The sequence below is a fragment of the Seriola aureovittata genome, chromosome 7, assembly GCF_021018895.1.
Source record: "Seriola aureovittata isolate HTS-2021-v1 ecotype China chromosome 7, ASM2101889v1, whole genome shotgun sequence".
Lineage (NCBI taxonomy): Eukaryota > Metazoa > Chordata > Actinopteri > Carangiformes > Carangidae > Seriola > Seriola aureovittata.
This window is the reverse complement of record NC_079370.1, coordinates 1,965,005-1,987,454: the sequence shown is the minus strand read 5'-3', so window position 1 is coordinate 1,987,454 and position 22,450 is coordinate 1,965,005. Positions and strand designations below refer to the sequence as shown.

Sequence of the window (22,450 nt, the reverse complement as noted above, 5' to 3'; positions counted from 1 at the left end):
CACAGCGGTCACGTTGCGCAGCACAACGTGAAGGGTGAAGCGCGATCAGCAAAGTACAGTTATGTTGTGTGCAGACAAATCCTGTGGATGGACGATCGAGTCATTCAAGTTTTAGTCAGTAACGCTATTTTTCCCCATTAGTCAGGTACAAGCTGCAGCAGGCCCCTTCGCTTGGATGTTTTTCCATATTATGCTACTTCATAGTACTCTGCTGTTTCAGAGGGGAAATGTACACAACTCCATTACTTGAGTCAAGGTGTAGATACTTCTGAACAAATATTACTCAGTTTTCTTACTTGAGTTACAGTACTGGAGTATTTACTAGTATTCAAAGTTACTGTATATTTTTAAATTTTATTTCAAGACACTCTTATATTGTTCCACATTACATGTGTAATTACTAATGACACATGACACATCCTACAGAATGCACTGACTTTTAGAATATGCTTTAAATATAGAAATGGTCATAAGTAATTCGACCCATCATAACATAAAAACAGCAGCTCCTACAAACTGTCTGTTTAGCAGTTTCTCCGGATTTAAACAAAACCAATATCTTGACATGCTTTCTCAAGTTGGACCGCTAATCTTTTTAGGCAGTGATGAAGTTTGATGGTGGTTAACGCAACAAACAATTATATTGAAAGGAATCTTTCTTTATTTCTAAAATTTTAAACATGGACTTAAAGTAAGACCGTGGTGCTCTGGTGAAGAATCTTCTGCTTCTAACCGGGGCCATAGACTGACAGGGGCCATCCAGCATAATCAGTGGTTTGTAGTATTCCATCATCAGTGACCATATTCACTGTAAAATTAAAATATATACAGAGTGCCCACTTTATAAGGTACACCTGTACAAACTATTGCAATCCAATCCAATCTGTTTTTCTATGACTACTACTTGATGACTTCTTATAATGCCTATAATGTTCACTTTCTTGATTTAAAAATAATGGAATAACCAAATATAAAGTAACAACCGATTATTTAAAAGTTTATAATACGATACAGAAATTCAAATGTACTTTCAAAAAAGAATGCAATAATCAAATATAACAAACTATTTGATATCCCAGCACACCGTGTGTACAAGATAAATCAGATTTAATTTGTTTATTCTGTTAAAATGTATTGATACAACATGTGTGTGCATTCATGTGTTTCTGTATACATTATATGTGCATATGTATGTATACATGCATACAGTAAGAGCATGTTTATATGTATATGTCTGTGTACATACTGTATACACATTCATATATGTATGGAGATACTACATGAATGGATGCGTGTCTATTATCTGTTTACTATAGATATGTTACGCAAATATATGCATGACTAAAAAAAAGAGTAGGCCCGATAAAACTACACCATCAACCAACACCTTTACAGTAATTGATTGTTATTTCTGTTATAGCATTATTTTATGATGCTACAATGAAAGCACTTCAGATCAAGATCAATTAATACTTAATATTTTGAATACAGGACAGGAATATGATTTTTATAGGTTGGCATTTCTATATATACTCAAAAGTACTTTTTCCTACAGGGACACCAAACATGAACACAATACGATAAAATGCACTCCAGTGTAACGCCACAAAGACATCAAATGTGCCCGCAGATACAAGTGTCCCTATTGTTAGGGTTATCCCATTTGAGGTGTCAGTTTAAGGATGCAGCTTTTTGTGAAATGTTTTCTGTCTCAATAATATGTTTATTTAATTGGCAAACAACCAACAAAATGAAATGACAATAGAAAAAAACTGCATTTGTACAAAACATGCATTTCAGTTTCGGTTATGTAATGTTTGGGTTAATATACAATGGTGGTGATGGCTTGCATCTCACTTATTTTGGCTACTTCGAATTGTACAGCTTGCTTTTCCTGATAAGTTAATCACGAGGGAGAATTCAGTAATCAAGTTGTGCAAGCCTCTTTTACATTTAACCCCAGGCAATCCCCAGCCCTGTGTTCCTGTGAGTGAATCTCACTGACAATAGATGACACCCACATAGAATTATAGGACTTCCATTGAAAATGCTGACAATGATCTGCAAAACAGCCTTCTTTGTGCACTCAGCTTCTGAGGAGTGAAATGAAATTTCACAGTCATTTCCTCGAGCCTCATGGAAGTCCCCAAAAATCCCCTGCTGATCAAATATTTCATGACTTGTAGCTCAAAAGACACACAGATGCTAAGGTTAAAAAATTGGTTAAACTGTGTTAAAAGTTTGATCAATCCTTCAGATTTGATTGAATCACCAAAATCTGGGTGTAGACTTGCAAATACAGACCTGTATGAGCTGCAGTGAGATATATGTGAGCTGTAGAGGAGCATCGTCCACCACTGAATTGTAAAAACTTTGGTGATCCCTTAACTTCTCATATAGTACCATCATGAGGTCACAAGTTATCCAATGCTTTGGTGTCAACATGGTTGCAGACTCTTCTTACTCTCTACTAACCATTCTTACTCTTCAACTCTTAGTGCCCTATCTTTAGAGTAATTGGTAACTCACATCATAGGTGGTTCGGACACTATGCACTTGATGTATACAGTGTCTATAGATAGTCATCATACCCAGTGAAAATCGTTACCTTTTGTCACAACACACCCTGGAAGTCTAACTTTTTTTAGCTGTGTGTACACATTATAACCCTCATATCAACGTGAAAATAACATCTGGACAATTTATTAAAAATAAACAAGTAAAACTTGTGATTCAGTTAAGACCCTCAGACCCTCAGAATATGCAATTATAAACTTGCTGAGGTACAACCAGTCAACCTCCAGATCAAACACCAGGCTAACTGCCCAACCTGACCGATTGGTTTTGATTACTTCAATAAAACCAGCTGTTTCTTGAAGACTCTACAACTAGTAGTGCATGATACTGCAAAGTATTCACCATGCTTGGCAAAGTGCTCTCAAAAGACCTCTGGGATAAAGTTGTAGAAAGGCACAAGGAGTAGAAGGCCACAAAAAGATTTTGAATGCTTAAGCTATCCGTCTGAGTACGGTTCAGAGCATCACTATGGCACCACTAACACCGTGCCGAGATCAGGCTGGCCGTCCAAACTGGATGTCCGAGCCAGGAAGACATTGATCAGAGAAGCTATCGAGAGGCCAACCGCAGCTCTGAAGGAGTTACAAGTCTTTATGGCTGGGACTGGTTGGTCTGTGCATGTGACAACAATCCTACAAGCTTAACACAAAGCTGGCCTGTATGGCAGAGTGGCAAGAAAGAAGCCTTTCCTGAGAGAGTGACAAACACAGTCTCGTTTGCGTTATGCAAAAACACACCTGAAAGATTTAAATGCCAAGGGGCAAAAGGTGCCATAGTCAGATGAGACCAAAATTGACTCCAAGACGACTGTGAAGCATGGTGGCGGCAATATTGTGTTGTGGGGGTGTTTCTTTTCAGTGGGCATTGGGCACTTATTCAGGATTGAAGGGAAAATGGATCCTGTCAAGTACACCCAAATTCTTGTGGGAAACCTGCATCCCTCTGCTAGACGGCTGAAAGTGGGCAGATCGCTCACCTTCCAACACGAGAATGATGCTAAACATCCTGCCAGAAGAACAACACAGTAGCTTAAAGATAAAGTGAATGTCCTTGAGTGGCCAAGTCAGAGATCTGACTTAAACCTGAAAATCTGTCTATGGACTCGAAGAGAGAAGGCGATTGAAGCTCAAAGAATAAAGCTGAAAAAAGTTATTGTTTTTTTTGTAATGGGTTTGATGATTTTCTTAATTACTGTTGCAACTTTATTTTAATTACTTGTAATAAAGTGATTTATTGTATTTACTGTATCATAAATCACTCTAATCTCCTGGCCATTGTAAATCTCATAGGCTAAACTACATACTGTACCTAAAATGTGAATGAGTGATTTAAATGTAAATGATTAACATTTATACCTGCTGGCCCAAGGAAATTGCTTTATCAAGTTTTGGATTTGTTATTGCACATGTACAACACCAGCTGTGTTTTGACAAATTAGTGAACTATTAACTTTGGCTGCTCTCTGTTTTCCTTAAAGAATATACTGGGTTTTTTAAGAAGCCCATTTATAAAAGAGATTATTAAAAGATAGAGAGAGAGCCAGAAATCCTTTTGTAAGTCTAAAAAAAAAAAAACGTGTGTACTACTACCAATTGTACATAGTGAGAGTGTATTTATTACCCAGTTCCAGCTGTGTGGCCACGGTTCAAGCCTCAGTGGAACGGTTCACTCTTGGCAGAACATAAGATCATCAAGACCACGTTGGCCATCAGAAGTATTTTAAGAGCTGAATACTGAAACACAGTTTTAGAGAGTTAATACTTCAAGTCAGTGCATAACAAAAGCCTGAACATGCCAGATGATAAATATTACATGCATTTTTATTTGTTTTGGGGAACAGATGTAACAGATGTTACTTGACTTAAATAAACTCCCTGCATGGAATTAAGTATGCACATTATTTCATGAGTGTGATCTCCTGCTATACCAGGGCAGAAATTGGGTTACATATCTATTTTGTAGTGTGTGACAGTTGTCTCAGATTGTTTATGTTTTGTTTTTATGATGCCCCCTTGGCCCGTTCTCTGTTGGAAAGTAACATTTTACACATATTCTACCATTCTTTGAAGGATAAAGCTGGCAATATTCTGTTTGTCCTTCTCTCTTCAATAGCCTGTCTGCAGCACCTAGTCCCAAGCCAGTTCATTAAGATATAAATCTCTAAAAACAGGTCACAAATATGTCATTAAAGTTTTTTAAAAATGGTTGAGTCATGTTCTCAAACAGCTGGGCACTGTAGTTTCTGGCAAACGTTACTCAAACAGGAGTGAACCGTTTATTTGTTGGGGACTATTTTCAGCCAACGATATTTTGCTCCAGTGGGTATTTACAGTAGCAGGACGGTGTGTGTGGACTGCTCCAAAATAAACTACAGACATCGTAGTGAAGTGTGACAGTGTGACTCATTGATGTGTTATTAGCTTTTGAACAACAATGGAGTCTATGGTACAGAAGAATAAGCTGTACCAGGGTTTGGATACACTGACAATAATTGTTAGTTTGGTTTGTTTAGATTTGTTGACGGTAAGAAAAATAAAGAATAGAGGATAAGGGACAAACTATAAAGCTGAGAATCTGGTCACATTGCATGAATACTAGTCATTTAGGTGAGATTGTCTGAGCAACATTTGGCTTTACACTTAATTTTCGCTTCACAGAGCTTCCTATCAAGTGCTTTCCTACACTGTAAATCCCCAGCTGCTCTGAGACTTCAGCTGCATCTCAGTCTTTGGTTGATTTCTCTTAAACTGTAAACACCTAAGTTACATTTAATGTTTTCGCTTCCTTTTTTCTACCATCCTTAAAAATGAGAAAAACAAGTTTAAGCCTGTAACAGTTGGTGTATCTGCTCTGTGATAGTCGTGTATGTTGCTGCAATTTCTCTGGGTGAATAAATGGTTCTATATGTAAGTTTTCTATGGCACCGAGGTTTCTTCCCAGTGGCAGGTGGTGATTGTCACTTGATGTACTATGAGGCTTTTATGCCTTTTCTATACTAAGAGGCTTTTATGCCTTTTCTATACTATGATGTTTTTATGCAATAATATACTATTACATTTTTATGCCTTATTTTACTATGACGTTTCTTGACGTTTTCATGTCCTTACTATATGATGTTTTTTAATGTTTTTATGCCTCACTATATGATGAGGTTTTTATGCCTTATTATAATATGACTTTGTAATGGAGTGGCACGATGGTGCAATGCTTAGAACCGTTGCCTTTCAGTGAGAAGGTTGTGGTTTCAAATTCCAGGCTTGGCGCCTTCGTCGGTTCGTAGGTTCTCCCGCAATCCAAAGACATTCACATATGCCTTAGTATACTATGACATTCCTGGACGTTTTTATGCCTTACTGTACTATGACATTTTATGCGTTATTATTCTATGACATTTTTCAATATTTTAATCCCTTAGTATACTATGACATCTTTATGACATCGTATTCTTTACTGTACTATGATGTTATTTGACGTTTTTATGCCTTATTATACTATAACGTTTTTATTACATTTTATGCCGCACTATACTATGAAGTTTTTTGTCATTTTTACACCTTACGATACTGACTTCTTTTGACATTTTTATGCCTCACTGAAATATGACGTTTTTTACATTTTCATGCCTTAATATACTTCTATACTATGAAGTTCATAACATATATGAAATACTACTGTATAAATTTAACCATACATGTCTTTCTTTTATATTTACTTATATAATGAACATACTGTATACTGACAGGCTTTGGGATAGATACATATTTATGTAACATTTGTCTATAACATAAACTTATAATATAAACAGAATTCCTAAAATACACGTTTCTATTAGTTAGACATGTCAATATGCCAATTCGAACATCCTAACAGGTTTCATATAATTTTTACATATATACGCTGAACTGTATATACATATATGACTTTACTTCATATGTACATATATTTCATATATGGAAATTCAATGCATGTACATATATTACATTTGCGTATGGGCATTTCTGAATGCAAATTCAGATCTTATATGTTAATAAACCGTTTGGTTGACAGCATTAAAAAGTCAATCTCTTTGTTTTGGTGGGGTGGTGGGATTATTGCGTCCCTACCAATGTTGAGGCCAAACCTACCCCAATTGGCCAAATGAAATTCTGCTTAGGGCCTGATAAAAGCTTGGGCCTCTGGACTTACATGTGTTGTTGAAAGGGAAAACTGTGTGTCCTGCCTTACAGTGTAGAACGTCCAGCGTAGAGTCAGAAAGAGAGGGCAGGTATTTTCCAATAGATTCAGAAAAGTTTTTTTTTATCGCTTTAACTGCCCTACATGATGTGGGGAAGGTTACATGAGTTAGATGAAATGTCACTCCAACATTTAATGCCCTCAGGAGTTATATTTCTGCAGCAAATCCAGCACCTTCACTGATACTGTGTGAAAGGGGTCACAAAGAAGGATTATGATGTTATGTGGTTCGTGGTTGAAACTGGAACATAGAGTGAAGTATGGAGTTGTTGCTGATTGTTACCTGGTTACCAGTTATTCAGCTAAATTAGTAATCCTGCTTTGTGAGACAGCCGTTCCCCCAGAGGAGATAGCTTATATTAACTAAAGACTGATGTGGAAAATGTAGTGACACGCAGACTGGAAGCGATTTGACAAAATGTATTGATTTTCAGCCGCACTGTGACAATCATTTAGTGTTGTTTAGTAAAATCCCGTCGTCTGAATTACACACCAACAAAATACTAAGATATTGAAGCTTTGATCAATTTTCCACATCATATTACTACGTTAAATTATGTCTCCCATCCCTAAACGTGGCTGTGAAAAGAATATAGAAACACAAAGGCAGCCGATTTAGCTGATTTATGAGGCACCAGCTATGACTGTCATGTTTACATGATGCTGAAGAAAGAGAGAGGTTCTGTAGTTGTAGCTGGATTTTTAAGTCAAGGAAAATGTTGGAAACATTTTGAGACAAACTTAAAAACAATAAAACATAACCTTGAAACATTTAATAAATGGTTTACAACAGAATTTAGTTCTAGGCAGATATGAAGATTTAAGTGTTAAAACATGCACGGTACATGTACATTATTGCATAATTTCTATGATTTTATAACCACTGTTTTACCATCATGTTTAATTATCCGTTTATACAGCAGCTTCCACTTGTGAGTGTCGACAGGAGTAATAGTTTGCAAATACATTATAAACACCTGTATCCACTTACAGCTACATTCTAATGTTATAAACCATTTATTAAATCTTTATATGCTGATTATAAATGCTAAATAGGTGGGTTAAAGTGCTACCAAAAAGGACATTATCTTTAATGTCATCAACATATCAAAAAAGTCAAAGTTCTAGTTATCGTTTGGAAATGTGGTTTAACAAGTGTTCTCAGCATTATCGTTAGTGATAACAGGCAATTGGTTCAGCAGAATTGTCAGTGGAATCCACCCTTCAATGGACAAAAAGGAGGCAGACAAGACTTCCTTTCTATTGTGTTCCTTTATTACCATATTTGCGCAGATAACTTAATCAGGAAGCAAAAAATATACCAGACAATAAAGTACTAAAAATCTGAGATAGAAATAACCCCCCCAACACAAACCACCCCCACCTCCCCAGCCCCTCCTTCCTCTGCCGTCCTCTGTGGGTTTATGTGGCGTATCGCTTTGTCCACTGTTTGGCTGTTCGGTCATGTTCCGCTCTGTTAGTCGTGTACTGGGTGGCGATGCTTCCCACCAGGGGATCAGCTGAAGAGAGACACAAAACAAAAAACAAATCAAGTTTCAAGTTAAGTTTCCTGCATGTGGGAAAAATGAAACGTAGAAAAGGTTAATTTACATTTTCTTCAGTAAGAAATTATATAGTGTGGCGCTGATCATTGACAGTACCCTTTATTTGTAACAGGAAATTATTTTAGGTGCTTAGGAAAAGATTTTTTTCTTCTTATATAATATTTTAAGAAATTTTACAATTGATTCCACAACCAGTTTTCCTCCTTCAAAATCAGTTTCAAGAATGTCTTTTAAGGATCTGTTTTTACATTACAGAGTAAAATATTTGTACATGAGCAGAATCAGACAGTTCAGTCCTGACAATCTTTTGTGAGGCACAAACGTCTGTGACTGGTAAAATGTAAAAACTCCCAGATGGCTTTCACTCTTACCAGCCAAATGCATTTATAAACTAAAATAGGATGTCCATATGATGCTGGGTTTCCTGTCAAGGTGTCAGCACAGACAAAACTTACCAGCATTAAGGGGGCATGAGTTTCAGATTCCTGTTCTTTTGTAATACCCTGGAAATACGGTTCAGGTGCCATTTAATGAGAAGTGATTCAAATCACATCGGCACCTCATTCTTAACAATTCTCCTGCCACTCTCCAATCATATACCTAATGTTTCATGCTGTGAGAAGTAACGCAGAAATTAAAGATTTTTAGAGAGCCAACAATGAGACAAAAAAGCAGAAAAAGCTTTTTAAACCATGACCGCCGCCATCTCCTGCTGTAACAGGCTCTGCTTTCTGACGAACAAATCAGAATCGCTCCTCGTTGCAGCACACTGACCTGACCACATAAATATTACACCTGAAACAGTTAACAACTCAACTGTCTAAACACAACGTTGATGCAGCAGTTCAGTCACTGTGAAAGTGTTTGAACTTCACTGACATGCCAGCCTGTGCGTTCTTGTCTTACCTGGGTTACAGTCTGTGAGCAGGGAGCAGATGGACAGCAGCACCTTGGAGATGGTGAGGGCGGGGCTCCAGTTGTCCTTCAGGATGTCCAGGCAGATCACCCCCTGACTGTTGATGTTGCAGTGATAGATCCTCGTACGAAAAGTTACCTGCAGACAAAAAAGCAATGCAGTTTACAGTCAGGACACGACGGTGTTTCCTAATATTATTCATTTATTTATTGTCAGATTTAACCAGGACAAGTGTGAGAAAAGTGGGGCTGCAACTACCCATTATTTACAACTATTAATCTGCTGATTATTTTCATGATTAATCAATGCTGGAAAATGCACATCACAATATCCTGAAGCACAGCGTGGCAACATTAAACGTCTTGTTTTGTCTGCTCATCAGTTCAAAACCAAAAATCTTCAGTTATTCTTCATTGAGAATAAGCAAAGCAGGAAACTCTCACATTTGCTTCTCAAATATGTTTGTTGCAGGATACTGTAAGTACTTGGCTTCATGTTAGGGGAGATATGTTTGGAAGCTCTAAATATTAATTTTCACAACTTGAAAAGACATCATCTTTCATATAAACAATGCATAATAATAAGTTAATACAAATATGTTTGAATACAGTTTAAGATGTCACACAAAGAAGGGTTAATAATGTAGACATTTGAATAAAAAATCTTTGTATTATGTTAGGAGAATCTTAGTTAAAACTGGACAGTAGTTCAGTCATGCAGAGACACTTTGCTCTGCAGGAGACCAAAGCCCTCTAGTGGCAGAAAAGAGGAACTTCAAAATGCCAGGAATCCCCATCTTGAAATCTTTCAGGTGTTGTGATTATTGCTTTCACATTAAAGATTATTAAAACCAGCAGCTTCTCATTAATTCAGTACACTGACTGGAAGTGAAGCATGTGATGTATTTACAGTAAATGCACTGATATAACACTGAAATAAAATAATTTGGGAACTTGTGATCTGAGGAACAACCTCAGCTGAAGTATATTTCAGTGTAAGTCATCTTTTTTTCTACAACTTTCAAATTTCCTGTTGAGGTTTTCACAGTAAACCCAACTTTCCATTCTCTCTCTCTCTAAATATGTTAGAGAGATGAGAAATATGTAAAAGATCCACAGAGTTTGCTTAAATGCAAAACCAACATCAGAAACAAGTGCCCCAATACAAAAATATTGTTTTGTGCTGTTTTGTTTTATTTTTCATGTTTTATAACCCCGATTTTTTAAAATTGTTTTACAGACTAATATCTCTATTTTTATTACAACCATTGTTCGATCCCACTGGAAATGAGCCTTAATAAAACAAACTACAGAGTTGTTACCATCAGAGTTTTCATTGCCTCCATAATCACCATATTTGTTACTTAATTAGTCCAAATAATCCTGCAGGGACAAACAAATGAGCGTCTACTCGTCTATCCTTTGTACAGACTGTGGAAAACACAGTCCACTGAATGGGGGGGGGGGGGGTGTAAGGAAGTTAAAGTATTGACATCCACATTGTTGGCTTTGGTCATTTTAAGGATTTGTTGACGATACAGAAAAACACAAGACAAGTTACATTTTTCAAAGCCAAACCTCATGACTACAAAAAAAAAAAAAAAACCTCATGTCAGTTTCATATATTTTATAATTAGAGAAAAGATCATCTTTGTGCACTTTGCTGTCAGGTTAAAGGATTTCTGCACAATATAGTTACATTTTCTCCTGCATAGTTAGCTCTGGTGAAGCTGTATAAATCTGCCAAGTGTGTGTGTGTGTGTGTGTGTGTGTGTGTGTGTGGGGGGGGGGGGGGGGTCCTAAAAAGACGTGTGGTTCTAATGCCAGTACCTTGGGGGGTTTGAAGGGGTAGTCAGGTGTGAAGGCGATGTCCAGGAAGAAGACGCCTCCCTCGTACACGGAGCCCGGTGGTCCCAGGATGGTCGACCTCCACTCATAGATGTTGTCTCCTTTTGGGCCAGCACTGCAGACAGAAACATTACCTTCTCTTACAGCAGCACAAAATCACACTGAAGCACTGCGTAACATCCATACAGGAGATGTTTTCTCTGGTGCTGAATCTACAACCTACAAATCATCCTTTCCTTAGAAATACTATAGATTAATCTACTACTACTGCGACTGATCACACTGTCTTATCAGTAATTCTGAGGAATAAAAAACACCAGGGAAAAACCAACACAAACAAAATCTCGTCCACAAACAGAAAAAATGCACAAAGTAAAAAGAGCATAATTAATGAAGTCGAGGGAAAAGACAGAGGAAAGAAGACACCCACACACAGAGGAAGTGTGACAATACATCAGTGTAGATTATGTGCTGCGGTTCCCTCAAATAAACACAACTGTACGTGGGTGTTGTACTTTCTCTTCTTTCTAGACGTAAACTGACTATAAATACGACTTCCATTCAAGATCTGCTCCTCGTGTCACTTACGGGAAATTCCAACCAAATGAACACTTCGTTCAGCTGGAGTAGATGCTGTATGAAACATTTGCACCAAAAGGATCAAGGGGAAAAATATCTGTAAGAGTCACATTCCCTGTGCCTTTAATTAATAACTCCAATTTGGAAAATAAAACGCACTGAGACTGATACATTTCTGCAGAGTGACTGGCGGTCACAACAATTTCAGTGTATTTTCTCTGTAAACGTGGAGCGGTGAAAGTTGCTTTTCCCTTGTGCCTCGTTCAGAAGATGCTTCACTTCAAAGCAAATCCCTGGTGATGTGTCTACGTGTCATGATCTGTAATCTGCATTGATTTTTCCCTCAAAGCAGCCCAGCCTTTATTCCCATCACATGCAGAATGTGGCGTTGAACCCCCGCGGGGGTCCATGAGTACAAGACATAATAGTATTGATCCAAAACTCCTGGGGGCGGGGCGGGTGGGGGGCAGATGTTGTGCACTTCTGTGTGTTTTTGATCAACGTTAACACGGACGTTTGGCTGAGTTTCAGTACCAACTATGACATAGAAAATCAATCCTGAGAGCGCCATTTGTCAAAAGACAAGACTGGAAATGTGACAGATGAAAATTTTCACTTTATCTGCATTTATGATTGGCTGTTCTGGGTTGAATCTGATACAGGATCAATTCATTTTGATATCAAATAGGAAAAATGATGTTTGATGTGCCTCAGTAGCAGCTATGAAACAAGCCCTGTCCATAAATTAAAAACAGTGTGCTGCATAATCTCGATGCAGTTGGACAGCAGTCGTGACTTCACTATGAAATGTATTCAAGATGGCGTTCAAACATTAAAGTCAGCTTTTAAAAGTTAAAGAGTTGTCAGGAGTGGAGTTGCAGAACCAATTACAACACAAATCTCACTACAGTATGACAAGCTCTCAGAGACAGGAAGTTATTTATTTATTGAGATGGATTAATTTCATATAGAGCTGAGATGATTAATTATTTAGCTAATCTACAGAAAATTAACTGTCAAGTATTGCATCACCGTAAAATGAATATCTTTAGGTTTTGGGACTGTTGGTCTGAAATGAGACATCTGTAGACGTCACTTTGGGCTTTGCCAAATTAAAATGGGATTTTTTTTCAGTTTTATAATTTATTGAGAAAATAATCCACGTATTGATCAAAAATGAAAACAATCATTAGATAAATAAATAACTTGTATCACAACTGGCAGTACCAACAGTGTTGCAGGTATTGTCTGATACAAGTTTCTGTATCCGTGTCTCTGGACTACACGCAGAAAATGTAGAATTCATGACATCAATTCTATTAACAGCACTACAAATAAAGACATGCTGCATTCCTCTTTACGAGTGAAGGGAAGTTTGAGTGTATTTTCACATTCTGAAAATATAAGTAATTACATTAAATGCATTACAATATAATATGAGGTGCTCAATTAAACATGGCTTTTAATCCATCATGTGCTGAGGCAGGTTGTATTTTTAAGCCGTCACGCTTCAGTGTTGTAATTAGGTGGCCCATTATGAATCTGCCTAAATGGCAGCTGATGCTAAAACTTTCAGTTACAGTAACTTTCAGCTGCAATCATCCATCTTTAATCCACCATTTAAGCCATTAATTTAACCAAGAACATAATGTTAAGAAGGAAATTTACTAAGCTTTAAAAAGGTCTTACTATGCACCTTGGAACAGTTCACTACTTTTCTTTCTGCTGTTTCTGTTTCCTGCCTTGTGCAGGAATCATTTTTTGTAGGTACACATGAAGATCTCAACAAACAAGATATATTAAAGTTATAAATTGTGCGCTACTTTTGAGCAATTAAATCCAAGAAAACAATAATGAGTAGATTGTTGGAATCCTGTACTGAAAAACACATTTCAAAACCTTTGTGACCAACTTTCAAATAAAGCCTGTTTGCCTGCGGGGCGGCAGGTAGAGAGAACAGAACCCAATTTAACAGTTTCTGTCTGGTGTTAGTTTTCCCACTAAGAATCAGCCTGAGAAGCTGTTGTTTTTGTACATGAGAAGAAGTCTGACGACAAGCAGCAACAGTAACGACAACAAAATTCAAAGTAGAAACTTGGTTTTAAGGCTGTGACTGTGAATAAACGTCGCCCTTTCTTTCATTTAGCAGCAAATATCCAGACAGCGTTCATTTCTGTAGATGGTCTATGGCCTGAGGTTTCTTGTTTGATCTACTGAGCCATGATGGGAAAGGCTCCTTTTTTTTCTTTTCTCCTTTCTCTGGGAGGTCAGAGGTCACGCTCAGCTGCAGAACAGCAGCCTGGAGGAGCGAGGGCTTCAGTGATTTGCCTCAGGCCACTGCAGGAGGGAGGAGGAATGCTGCAATGGGAGCTCGAGCCCAGACCATCCAGTTTTAAGGATTGCCTTTGTAATCATAACACTGTAGTGCAGCTGCACAGGAGTCAGTCATACTTAAGTATTAAGTCCTCATGCGAAATACCACATGAATGTAAGGCTGCAGCTAACGCTTTATTTCAATATCTGTTCATCTGCAGATTAGGTCTATTCTAATCAATTTTTATTTAATTAATTTAATATTATTCAATTTTGTTTATTTATTTTTCAGAAAAACTTAACTCAAAACCCTCAAAATATTCTGTTCATTATCATGTAAGTCAATCACCAATCCTGACCACACCAGACAAATCTGCAGAACACACATGGCAAAGATACGTCTAAAAGGGGAAATCTTTAAGAACTGGCCAACTGTTGAATTCATATTCTAAATAAATAGGGGGCAGCATTTTACCAGCAAGTTTGGGTGTCCACCTGGATCGTGACACACAAGGAAGTGCACTCTTAGGTTCTAGAGAAGCTGCATGAAAAGCTGGGTTTGAGTAAAGAGTGGAGGGAAGATGCTGAGAGACGATGACCGCAAAATAGGTTTAGAGCCTATTCACAGTTTCTACTTCTTCATCCTCTCATGTTGGGCTGAGGGCAGACTGAGGGCAGACTGAGGGCAGACGGGACGCCTCAGTGACTCGCAAATATCTACCAATTTTTAAACTAATATAGATTGCGACAAATGGCCTGCATCTGTTGGGCATGAGTGATAGTTTTCAGTAGACTAGGAGATACTGCCCTTTTTATCCACTTGCCAAGTGATGCATAGTCTGATATATATATATATATAGCTTCATACTGACCTCGCTTAATAGATCAGGCATCAGTACTGGATCCACATTTACTGCTGTTCCTCTGCACAAGCCAAACTATTTGTGTACAAACGTGTCCACACACAGCTGACAAATAAGGTGTCGATGTGACCTCATGTTACTTTACACACTGAAGAACGAGCACTATCAGTAAGAAGAGCAGGTAATCATATGAGTACTTAGTTTCTGAGTTACGACTGGGTTTACAACAACTGGTATCCATAGAAATTCCTAATGAGTAAACCAAAACTAACTTTGAGCAAAGGGTGAAACTCACCTGCAGTTTGGCGGAGGGTCCAGTGTGATGTCAGCCAGCTCTTTCTGAATCCTGCACACAAAAACAGACAAAATCAGTCTCACATCATTCCCCCAATAAACACGATTATCACAAAAATTATAAATCAGAAGATGCCCTTCAACCATGAGAAAAAGAAAATAATGAGACTTATAATATACTTATAATCCATCTCTGATCTTCAGGCCATTATTAAGAAATGTGATTTACACTGTGGCAGTAGTCAGTCAGTGATTTACTGTAATTTCTGCTATTGTGTAAACAGCGGACAACAATTGTGAAAGTAAGTTATAATAAGACCGAGCGAGTGAGAAACCTTCTGTTATTTTTCCAGAAGAGAAAAGGAGAAGCTTTGTGTCACTTACTATGAACACAGTATTATCTTGTGACCGTGTAGATTACGGTCTATTGAAGCTGCTTGAAGAAGAAATTATCATGTGTTTTTCATCTGTACTCGGAAATTTTCCTATATGACTGCTGAACAATGATGCAATGAGGAAGCGCTGGAAAACACTGCTTCTTCTGAAATTTACAGTTGAATGCTCAGACATCTGATTTCCAGCTGCAATGGAAGTATCTCACTGTGGCGTCACATTTGCCTCCTACTTTTGTCTATTTATTCATGAAAGAAATCAACACAATACAACCATAGTTGTTTTTTATTATTGTTAAAAGTAGTCTTTTGTTATGTGCCTTTCTTCCCAAGAGACAAGTTACCAGAGAGAAATCAGATTTAAAAAAACAATTGTGATAATCTCTAATACTTTGATTGGTGGGGATTTCCGGAGCTATATTTGAATACAAAAACTGAATCATTACTAAACAGTCTGGGGATTTTGTTTCTTACCTTTTGGCGCTGGTGGAAAGCAGCTTGGAGGTCTTGCTCATGCTGGCTTTGCTCTCCCGTTTCTTCTTGCAAGGTGTGTCCCTCTGTCTGGTTTGGCTGGAGGAAGGCGGCGACGAGGAAGAGCTGGTGCTGGCACGGGAATCCTCATCCGACATACCGGTTTGGATTGAAGAAGAGCCGGAACCTGAGGCCGAAATCAACACAGTGAAATAAGTCATCTACGTAACCACACAGCTGAAAGAGGTGCATCAGTTTCACAATGATTTATAACCAAAGCAGAAGCTAACTGAGCCCTCAAATGGCCACAACAGCAGATATGTTTTTTATCACAAGCAATTTTCACGGTTTAGAAAGGTTCTTCTGTTGTTTAGTTTTCATAAGGAGCTGCTGGTTACCTGCCACGGCGGCTCACAGAATTGTATGCACAGGCGCCCCAGGGCAAATTACATATGTTATTGATTTTTGAAGTGAAAAGAAGTAAAAGCAGCAAACAGATGTTAAAATTCAACTTTCTTCAAACGTAATACACTGTTACCTTTTGTCTTGAACTTAAAAATAGAAAAAACATTGAACATTAATTGTGGTATATACAAAATTTTGGCACACTGCTTAATCAGTACTCAGGAAGCCGTTCCTTGGCAGATGCTGCAGCTTGCACACACTTTTTGTAGCAGCTAATGTCTTTCTATTCTTTTTGGCTGTCTTGCTGCACACTAGGTTTAGGTAATCGTCTGAATCTTCACACTGTCATTACCAGCTATCGCCAGCAGACCATCCAATCTCCTATGGTGGTGGAATGTGGGTGGGGGTGGGGTATCTTTCTTTTTCATCACACATTTTCAATGTCAATATAGCCGATCTCCCAGCTCGCCTGTTGTCATTAACCCATATTTTGGTTCATTTTATAAGGCAATGCAGTGATCATTAAAATACATAGTTTGTGTGCGGTCACCCAGCTTATATGGACACACAGACACTCACTGGCTGTACTCTGGGTTTCGTCAGATTGCATGGTGCATTTATCAGAGTTGTCAAATGGAAAAAGCAACTCAAAGAGCTTCATTTAAATTAAGGAACAGAGTCACTTGTGACTGCTGACTGAAAGCTTCAGCTTGTGTTTTTTTAAGTAGTTTCTGGTAAATTTTGATGTTTGCTTTGGATCATTGTGCTCTTTGTAGTTTGTTGAATGACTGCATTAAAACATCCAGAATTTACTGATATATATAAGAGCAATACTTTCTGTTTGAACTGTCAAGATAAGTCGACTAATTGAATAGTTAATTGACAGGAATTGCTTGTAATCAACAAACCAAGCAAGTAATCACCAGAATAATTGATAATGAAAATAATCATTAATCACAGTCCTATGTCCTGTGCTACTAGCTGCTACACAACTGTACAGCAGAATATTTCCACCTCATGCTTCACAGTTGCCAAAGGAGGAGGGGGGTGGGGGGTGTTTACCAGGTACTGATTTAGCAGGTCGCCCAAACATCACAACTACAGTTCAATTTGTTTTTTTCCTTCTACTTTTAAGTTCAGGAAATAAAAAGTTTAAATTAATATTTGCCGCAGGGATTGTACTTACTTTTCACTTCAAGACTCAAACTAAATATGCAGTTTGACTTTTGCATACACTGATCTTGAGATACCTTAAAAACTACTTTCACTTTTCTCAATTAAAGGCCTTTCAAGGTTTTAAAAGTCTTCAAATATATTTACTGGTGTAAAAATTCATATGGACTTTAAATAAATTTTATAACCAGGTTAAACTTCCATAAATGTTTTCAAATTTCCTGCAGCTTGTCTGGGTCCAGGTGGTGTTTAATTAATTAATTAATTAATTAATCATATTATTAGAGATTATTACAATATACAGCTGGGGATGAGTGACATGAAGATTATATAAATGTCATAATATTCATGAACTTGTTTACTAATTCTAGGCCATATTATCACCCCCGGTGGTTTTCACTTTATCAATTACATTATGTTGTACTAAAAAAAACAAACTTAAAGAGGTATTTAAAGTCTTCTTGTGAAAACAGACTCTTGTTTACCTTAATATTTGAACGAAGGGTAAGTATTTATTATTACGATTGTTGTTGTTGTTGTTGTTGTTTTGTCAATAAGATATATATAAAGTCACAATTTAAATGTTCTGTGATAAATTACGGTCATGATCATGTGTTCAGCCGTGTGTGGGGGGGGGGCGCTAACAAAGCTGTTTTAACGTTAGCGTACGTTTCCGTGACGGTGAACTGCCGTTAGCCGACGAGCTAGCTAGGTGCACAGTTAACCATTTCACAACTCGAGCTAAGGTCGCTATATTTTAATTACATGCTAATAAATTAAAATGATTAGTTACTTCATCATGGTGGTGACCCCCCCCCCAATACACAAAGCTAGTGCTGCCTGCTAACCATTGCCCCCCCCCCTCACCCCCTCAACTCCGACACTCAGGCCCAACGACTTCACGGCTGGGACTACTTCTTGGAGCAGCGTGGGGGGGAAACCTGCTTGCTAAGCATCCTTTTCAAATGAGAGACGACAGCCGGGTGAAATGGTGATACAAATTCAAACGTAGGTTGTCTCGATTCATACACACAACACAGTGGCTGTGTGTGTTAAAACCGAGCGTACTAAGATGTATTTCAAGGCTAAATACGACAACGAAACATTCAACGCGTCAGACAGTAGCCAAGAACGTCTCCGTTCCATCACATAGTCGGAGCCCGTTTTCCGTGCGACCAACTAACCACCACCGTCTTGTTTGTTTTCTTGTCTTTTCAGCGTGTGTGTAGCGACAAACCGACCGTCGACCTCACCTGAAAACACACACAGGCAGCAGACCGATTCGTGTACTTTGACTACACGGTGAGATATTGGCTTGAAATCGCATATTTTCTTCGCTAATAAAACTTACCCAGTCTATTGTGTCTGGACCTCCGCCACAGTCTCGGCTGGCTGGTGCCTGTCGCCCTCTGCGGAACGGAAGTAGCCTACCGCGGCTGCAGTGGGCTGAACAGCACCGGTCCTACTCTGGAAACAGCACAGCCCTACAACATGTGCGTTTAATACACATTAAATAACCTAAATACCTTTCATTTGGACGACATAACAGAACCTTAGGCTTTCTACATCTTTCTCCGATTACAATTTGACAGCACATGTGTTTGCAACAGGAGGTCGAACTTGTGAACTTTGAGTTATGGGACATTTATTTTATGTAATCTAAGCACAATAAAAGTAGAAATAACAACCAAAATGTAATAAATAAAAAAAGTAGTTTTACTGTCCAAAAACCAGTGGACTTTTAAATTTTAAAGATAATCTGGAAGGCAGTGGTGGAAAATAAAATCTGGAATACTTGTACATGAGTATTTCTGTTTTATTTTTACTTTATATTTCTACTTCACTACATTTCAGAGGCAAATGCTGCACTTTTTCCTCCACTACATTTAACATAGATTCAGATTTTTGTATATAAGATATATGAAGAGATTACAAAGTGAGATAATACATGTAGAGCTGAATCCATTGTTTGATTAATCAAGACTTTGATTGACAGAAAGTTCTGTGGCATCTATTTTAAGACTATTTACATCATTTTTCATGTAAAATGCCAAACTTTTCTTTTCTCCAGCTTCACTAATGTGAGGATCACCTGCCTTTTCTTTTCATCATTTCAATCTTAATAATAATGTTGAGGGTTGGACTTGTGACTGCATTTCTCACTGTTTTATTTTTTATTTTTTTAAAAACCAAACAGTAAATGGATTGATTTAAATGGCAGATTGATACATAATGAAAATAAGTCAAATGCAGCTGAAATGCAGGAGTAATTATAATGTAATGATATTTAACACTGTAACACACACAGGTGATACTTTACTGCATTGGATTCTGTTGTTTTTCTTTCTGTACTTTTACACATAATGGACTTTATTCTACAGTCTGTTATTAGTGCTTTTACTTGAGTATAGGTTATAAGAACGTCTTCCACCCCTTAAGAAGAGTGTGATGCATTGTTTACTATATTCAGGAGGGTTTATTTAATAGAACTTCAGCTATGACTAAGTTGCTGCATCAGTGGCCATAGAAACTGAAAAACCACTTAAACTGACCACAAGTCTGTGAATACATCGAAGAATTACTCATAACTAACAACATGTTATTGCATCACCATGAGCTGAAAATATATATTGTATGCAGCAGCATTAGAGCACGTCTTCATACATTGAGGAGGTTAATGTGGGAAGTTTAATTCTCTACACCCTCTGCTCCCACCATCAACCAACATTTCAAAACCTGCTTTTCTTTTTTTTTTTTCTTCCATTTCTGACACAGTTACTAATAACTTTCATATGAAGACATTTGTGAGGTGGGAACAGTGTTAGCACATTAGGCACATTAGTTACCGTTACCTACTGGTGGATACATGAGCTGAAAATGTTAACACAAGACTGTGAACCCTGCATTACATTTACATTTACTCATTTAGCAGACGCTGTTGCCCAAAGTAACTTACATGTGACAATATTATTTTGATAATGTTTTGGCTGTTACTATCGTACTGACAGTAGCATGTGCTCACCTTTCTAAAGTCTTGATTTATTCATTTCCTCTTAAGTTTCTTTAAATGGAAAGAAAGAAGAAACCTTCTTACACTTCATCTGTCTTCATGTTTCAACACTTCATTGAAGCTGTAAAATTCTTACACTGTGTGAAACATCCAAAGCCACGATGCCATGATCATTATCTATACTCTGGCATTGTCTTGCACAAAGGCCACAAACCTTAAGGAGTCATAACACAACAGCTTGATATAGTTTTAAGATCCAGCAAAGGCTAATTCTTTTAGACAAACTGTATTACTGCAACACATCAACCTAATCCTCCCATCTAATCTTTGCCAAGTACACAGTATATCCAGTGTTGTAATGTCAGCACCCGTCATATTTATGCTTTCCCCTGGCCAATCAGAGCAGTCATTAGAGTCTAGAGTGATGGGTTTTTATAATGATGTTTACACCAGAATCTCAACTGGAAATTAAAAAAAAAAAAGAGCACTGGAACAAGTCAGCTGTCGTTCAGTTGAAAGGGCTTAAAAGCTTTTGCTGTATGACTAATTTATAATGCCAAAATGGCATCCTGCCAAAACATGTTGTGTTCAATGAAATCAGCATGAATAAGTCGCACGACAAAAGTCTTTTTGTTTTACACCTTTTCCCTTCCTTCTGTTTTGAATACTTTTCATATTATCTTCATCATCATCTACTCCTTTCCAAACCTAGTTCTCATTCAAGCACTTATTATTTTTATTATATTATTTTTTCCCTTGTGAAACACTGAATATCCTTTATTCAACAAGCAGAGAGAGAGAGAAAAGGATAAAACTAAATTTACCACAACACTGATTTTGACTAAATTTTCATGAACCTTTATAAAAGAGAACCTTAAACTGTTACATTATTCTGGATTACAAATAGATTTAAAGTGTTTATTTATGTGTTTGTTAAATTTTCACTCTATTTTTACTTTACAGATGAATCACTTTACACACATTATCAAATGGACAGGGAATGCCAAGAAGTCTCTGTGTTTTGGAAAGTGGTAAGTACAGGTAGTTCTAACATTATAAGTAAAAACATACCTTGTTTCCCAACTGTCCTACTTCTAAATGTTGAATTTGTGTGTTAATGTTAATTTATCACAGCAGCAAAAATAACTGCTTGCTGTTCTCTGAACGAACCCTCACACTCTGTTATCAAAGATATTTACTATTTTCTTGGTTGAATATCATTTATTTAGAACAAGGGGCAGAAAATTTGTACCAAAGCATCCAAGTGATGCTGATACGTCAGTAGACAAGTGAAAACAGGGAAAGTGAAAGGATCAACAGAGTCGTTAGGATTCATTGTGTGAGGACCAGGAATGTATGTACAAAATTTCATGGCAATGCATCTGATAGTTGAGATGTTTTTCGTCTGGACCAAAGTGGCGGACCAACGACAGCACTGTCTTCCCTACATACTCACGCCGCAAGCACGGCTAAATGAATGAATTACCAGTTTAAATGTAGTCTGACACTACATTAACAAGCTATTCACTTACAGTAATAAGAGTATGTGTCCTCACAATTGTGAGATACCCCCAGATCTGGATCTCTGCCAAAACACAATCACCTCTTCCTTGGCCCAAAGGTCTGTCAATCAATAACATTTTATGGAGATCCATTCATGAGTTTCTTAGATATGGTGTTGACCGACAGACTGATGAAAACATTACACCTCCTGGTAATAAAGCTGCAGTATACTGTAGGGATGGAGCCATAACGTTGCCAAACCCAAGTGAGGCAGATAGAGTTTCTGATAAGAAGTATGTGAGCTGATGT

The 22,450-nt window shown here is 37.6% G+C and overlaps 2 protein-coding genes across 3 annotated transcripts in view; both read right to left on the bottom strand.

The window, feature by feature from the left end:
- septin7b (septin 7b) overlaps nt 1-22,406 on the bottom strand; it is a 125,955-nt gene extending 103,549 nt beyond the window's left edge. Inside the window, exon 1 of one of the 2 annotated variants that reach the window (XM_056381652.1) lies at nt 22,384-22,406. In XM_056381652.1, coding sequence (XP_056237627.1) covers nt 22,384-22,389 — 6 coding nt within the window. In that variant the 5' untranslated portion in view covers nt 22,390-22,406. The remainder of the gene's footprint in view (nt 1-22,383) is intronic. The other variant, XM_056381653.1, reaches the window with a different exon arrangement.
- On the bottom strand, nt 8,064-19,134 carry LOC130172752 (ubiquitin-conjugating enzyme E2 E1-like). The gene is made up of 6 exons (XM_056381661.1): nt 18,980-19,134; nt 16,054-16,237; nt 15,189-15,239; nt 11,121-11,253; nt 9,282-9,429; nt 8,064-8,330 (listed from the first exon to the last, which is right to left on the bottom strand). The coding sequence occupies exons 2-6, from the start codon at nt 16,206-16,208 to the stop codon at nt 8,233-8,235; spliced, it is 585 nt and encodes a 194-aa protein (XP_056237636.1). The 5' UTR covers nt 16,209-16,237; nt 18,980-19,134; the 3' UTR covers nt 8,064-8,232.
- Nucleotides 22,407-22,450: the final 44 nt, after the last annotated feature.